The sequence below is a fragment of the Nicotiana sylvestris genome, chromosome 7 (assembly GCF_000393655.2).
Source record: "Nicotiana sylvestris chromosome 7, ASM39365v2, whole genome shotgun sequence".
Classification (NCBI taxonomy): domain Eukaryota; kingdom Viridiplantae; phylum Streptophyta; class Magnoliopsida; order Solanales; family Solanaceae; genus Nicotiana; species Nicotiana sylvestris.
In genome coordinates, this window is record NC_091063.1 from 84,372,932 (window position 1) to 84,378,204 (window position 5,273).

At 31.7% G+C, this 5,273-nt stretch overlaps 1 protein-coding gene across 1 annotated transcript; it reads left to right on the forward strand.

Annotated features, from left to right (window-relative positions):
- Nucleotides 1-1,290: 1,290 nt before the first annotated feature.
- On the forward strand, nucleotides 1,291-2,250 carry LOC104216292 (uncharacterized). The gene has a single exon (XM_009766321.2). It carries the CDS (start codon nucleotides 1,377-1,379, stop codon nucleotides 2,139-2,141), a length of 765 nt encoding a protein of 254 aa, XP_009764623.1. The 5' UTR covers nucleotides 1,291-1,376; the 3' UTR covers nucleotides 2,142-2,250.
- The last annotated feature ends 3,023 nt before the right edge of the window (nucleotides 2,251-5,273 follow it).

Genomic DNA, 5,273 nt, shown 5'->3' on the forward strand with positions numbered 1-5,273 from the left:
AGAACTAGCTAGCAAGAACGCATTTATAATTTCTGTATACCAACCAAGCAAGGTAATTAGGTATATGTTCATCCTAACCACGAATCCATACCCCGATGCCCAGGTTCAAGAACTTGCTCTACTCAATCCTATATGCAATCTAGAATTTCCACTTTCGAGATCAATTCTAGATTCGTAGATAGTATTTAATTGGCGATCAAGCAATCAAATAATTAAATGTCGAATTGAGTAAATAAACAAATATGATAATGAATAAACCAAGATCAATATCCAAATAACAATAATCATGAAAGAACCACAGCCCTAGAGCGAGAAGTTTAGCTCCACATAAAAATTGTAGCTAGCCAAACAATAAATCATCTAAAGAAATATTAAAATTACTAAGTTTGACGGAAGAAAATAAAGATGAAATTGTGTTCAGGGACTATTTATAGGTGTAGGAAAAGTTCTAGAGATTTTAACCAAGTTCAGGCAAAACAGGAAAAGGTTGGCCTCCGAAATATGCTGGGCACGCCGCACTGTTATGGCATTAAAATTCAGTGTTATAGTGGGTGCTAGGTACTGACTATGGGACTGAAATTCGGTGCTATGGTTGGTGCTGGGCACTGACTAGGACACTGAACCATTATTCCTCCCTTCTTTTTCCGATCACTCCTACACAAGTAAACACCACAATTAGATTCAAAGCATCATAGTGCACTCGAAATATTACTATTATTATTCTAAAATATGAGGCAATCGTCATCATAATATATGTACTTTTAGCCGATTATCACCGCTCAATTCAATACCTTACATAATATTCATATAGTATCAACTCAAAAAGTAAAATAAAAAACCCGTTTTCCAACCTACTTAAGAAAAACCGCATGATTGATATGCCACATGGTGAAAAAACTTTGAAGGTTAGATTGGACCGAAAAGTAAAATATTTTGTCATTTTAAGTGATGGAACCATATGAAAATTATGTAAGGTCAGTCGATAATAAATAACTATTCACATGACAATTTATACGTGTGATAGTAACTTGCATGTGTTCTTTCGGATTGAATTTAGTATTTTCTGATGTTCTTTTATTTTCTGTCAATATGTATAAATGATTTATTTCTCAGCAACAATAATTAGTTTTATGAATTTGACACAATAAACAGCCGACTGAATGACCATACATGAAATTATATTAACTCCATTATTTAATTTGTCAAACACCAACCTAGTGCGTTACTCTTTTTGAAATGCCTATAAAAGGCACCAACCTCTATCAATTTTCTTTGCACATAACCTTAGTTTCTTCCTACCCTTTGGCCTCCTCCCTCCTTCAAATAATTAAGGAAAGCCAAGAAGATCGTAGGAAAAAATAAAAATAACTAAACAAATGAAATACCAAAACTTATTACAAAGCTTGGCTAGATTCTTGGCATCTCAGCCTATCAAGATATTCACTCAACTACTAGTTTCAGTTTCTTTATTTTCATTCCTATTTTCCTACTCATCATCTTATAACTTGTCTTTCTTAACCCATTCATTAAAATTCTCATATTCTGCATTTCCTTTCCAACTTGTAAGCCATGCCACGGACAAAAACTACGTGTTTTTGATATGCAATGGAATATTCTTGGTGCTCCTTGCTAAGACTTCGGGCGAGGAGAAGGAGAAGGAGGAGGAGGAAGAAGAAAATAGATTCTTGAACGAATTGCAATTAGAAGCCGAACCTCTATGTAATACATCAAATGAACATGTAATACATGAAGATAAGAAAGTGATGATACAATTCAATACGTCTCTAAACGTTGAAAACTCAAATTCGGCAGTACTCGTGGAATATAATAAGAAAGAGGCAACGTCAAAGGAAGAAGGTGGTTTTGGAGACGAAGAATGTTGTAGAACTTACAATATAGTAGAGGCAGATTATAATAATTATGAAGAAAATGAAATCGAGTCTCGTGAGAATGGATTTTTAATGGAAGACGTAGAAGTAGTAGTAGAAGAAGAAGAAGAAGAAGAAGAAGAAGAAGAAAATGATGAGCCATTGAGTAAGTTGAGCACGGAGGAACTGAACAAGAAATTTGAAGAATTCATAAGAAGAATGAAGGAAGAAATTAGGATTGAAGCTCGGCAACAATTAATCCTCGTAAAGTAATTATTCACCTTCTATATGCTGATATATATCGGTTTTAATGTACATGTTGAGTTGTTTTCTTCTCATGTCCTAGATAATTTTAATGTATAAAATTATGTATATTGTTTATGTAATAGAATTCTAGTTTATTCCACGTTGCATATATGTATCATACATAATGGACACCTTGAATGATGAGTTCCAAATAATTTTGGATGAAATTTCGTTTTAATTAACTATAAGCAAGTAGATAAAACTTACACCAAACAGCACACAATTAGTTCAAAGCCTAGTTGTTTGTTACCGACTGTCACAAGACATAGTATAACGAATTACGTTGTTACATGACATAAATAAAGAATGTCCAAAGATTAATGCATCAGTAAGATCAAATTAAATTGGTCATAATTCCTATGGACCATTGTGTATCGGGAAGAACATCGAGAAAAAGGCTTAATTTGGAAAAAGAGAGGCAAAAGTAAGGGAATATTGGTATTTGATTGATTGTTAGAAGAGGCTTGACGTAGTAAAAAAATATTTAAGAGAAGCATTCAAGAGTTTGGTCCAGTGGTAACTGAAGTAGCCGAAGAATCATTAGGTCTTAGGTTTAAAATTTCAGAAAAGACAAAAATTAAAATATTGACAGATAATTTCTTTTCATCTACTTATATTTTGGTGGCGGAGTTACGTACTTAATATCTATGTTGATGTAAAATAGTAAATATCCAACAAAATAAGTGAGGTGTGCACAAATGACCCGATTACTATATAAAAAAAAATGAAGTAAGAAATTAAAAAGAAATCAATGTCATGTTTAATGACTAGGTTGGATTTTTTAGAAAAAGAAAAAAAAATTATTGTATAATTGTTTGTAAATACAATTCTATTTGCTTCATTGATCCTTTTCTTTAGATTGTTTTCCATGATTCAATAGCTTAAACAGTATATTTGTCGAGCGAGAAACGCAAAGACAATAGTTGATGTAGATGACCTATATATGAATATTCCATGAATCAATAAAATTTTGAGACTATCTCTTTGTGAAACTTTCAAAAGTTTATGATTTTTTCGAGATGACTAGGTTAGATCTACTGTTTGACCTACAGAAAGTTAGGTCAAATCCAGAATTCTCTATGTGAAGATCGTCATCAATAATGGGACTATAGATAGTACGTATTTGATGGACTAGAATATGTCTTATTTTAATTTCTACGTTTTTTCCCCTGGCATTCTTGGTTAGGGGACTTCAACCTTGTGACACTTGGAAAGTTTTCTACAGTAACCCTCTTGTCATGATTTCTTCTATTCGAAACACAATAACTGACAAAAATAAAAGGTGGAGACGGACCTATAAGGTAGGGAGATATCAGCAATTTGTAAAGATTTCTTTTCCTTATTGGGATGGCTTGAAGTGTCTATAATCATAGATTTCAGTTTTGGAGTATAGAAGAATTTAAATTTTATGCAAAGTAATTATTATAAAATAATTAAAGTGAATCTTTTGAAATAATATTTTTGTAAAGAAGAGAGGTATTCTAGGCTGACTACTACAATAGTACTATTATATATGTCTATTCAATACAGTAGTCTTATAATAAACTAAACATTAATTGACAATCTGCTAAAAGTGATAATAACCGTCTATCACATTTTAAACTGAACTTTAGTATATATAGTAGTTGAATCCCGACTGTAATAATAGTTGTAGAGAGAATAATTTTCAAATAAAAAACATATTTGATCAAATATTCTAGAAGGGAAAGACTCTTCCCTTTTGCAGAGAGGCTTATATGAACAATATATAAAGAGAAATTTCCATAAAGTACTATCTTTTAGTGGTAATTAGTTATTTATAGATATTATTTGCTATATTACGGATTGTAGATACATTTTTGTAGTTATAAGATGTATTAGATGTATTTAAGCTACTGTATTCATGAATACAATAACTAAAATAGGCGTGAATCAGGGAAGTTCACCTAATCAGTTGTTGTATTCGAGTGTATTCGACTGTATTCATGGCGTGAAACATGGAATTACATCTGGACAGATTATTGTATTCGACTGTATTCACGACGTGAAACAGGGGATTACACTGTTTTTAAACGAAAAGTGTATCAATCAACATAATAGACTCCTAATATAACTCAACAAACTCAATTATAACACACAAAATTTGTATTTTTGGTTATAAAAAAGATTCTCAACCGAAAAATATCCCAAAAGCATAGCAATCTTCAGAGAAATTATATAATACATCTGAATACATAAATTATATTAATTAAAAAAACATATGAATATATTCATGGCATATAGCGAGATAGTGAATACAATGAAATACATAGAATACAACGGGATACATTGAAATACAATGAAAAAAAAAGACAGTGAATACAATGAAATATATGGAATATAACGAGATACATTGAATTACATTGAAAAAAAAAGACAATGAAATACATAAAATACAGCGTGATACGTTGAAAATACATTGAAATATATTAACAGAAAATCAAGTTGCTCAACCCCAAACTCCATCGTCTTTGTTCAAGAACAAACCCTAATTTCCGGCGAATCCGCCATCGAGCAATGGTGGCAAAATAAGGACTCTGTTAAAACTTGAATCTTGTATTGATGATGACGGAAGTTGAGAACCTCGAGTTTATCGCTTTCCCAATTGGTTTTGGATAATGTTGAAGTTCCTGCCATTGGGATAATCGTACCACAAATCAACAACCTGAAGATTCCCTTTGGTGTTATTCATGAAGAGAATCGAGTGGAATTGTGTTTGGCCATGGTGTAGGAATTGGGTCGCTGGATTTTGAAGAATTGATTAAAGTGAAGAAAAGAGAAGATTCCATTAGAAGGAGGAGGAGAGCGAAAATTTTAATAGGATGGGGGAAGAGAATGACATGTATCAAAGTAGAGAGAGAAAGAAAATAGTGTAACTGAATAGCTTATTTAGTGGCTTAGGGGTATAAGGTAACCAAAATTAGATATTTTGCTTTAAATATTAAAAGGTATCTATAGAATATAATTTTTAGAATGATATTTATTTAAAATAAATAAGGTGTTAACCTTTGCTATAGGAGGTAAAAATTTCATATATAAACTAGGTAAGAGTCGGCCCGTTGCACCCAAAAATATTTATTA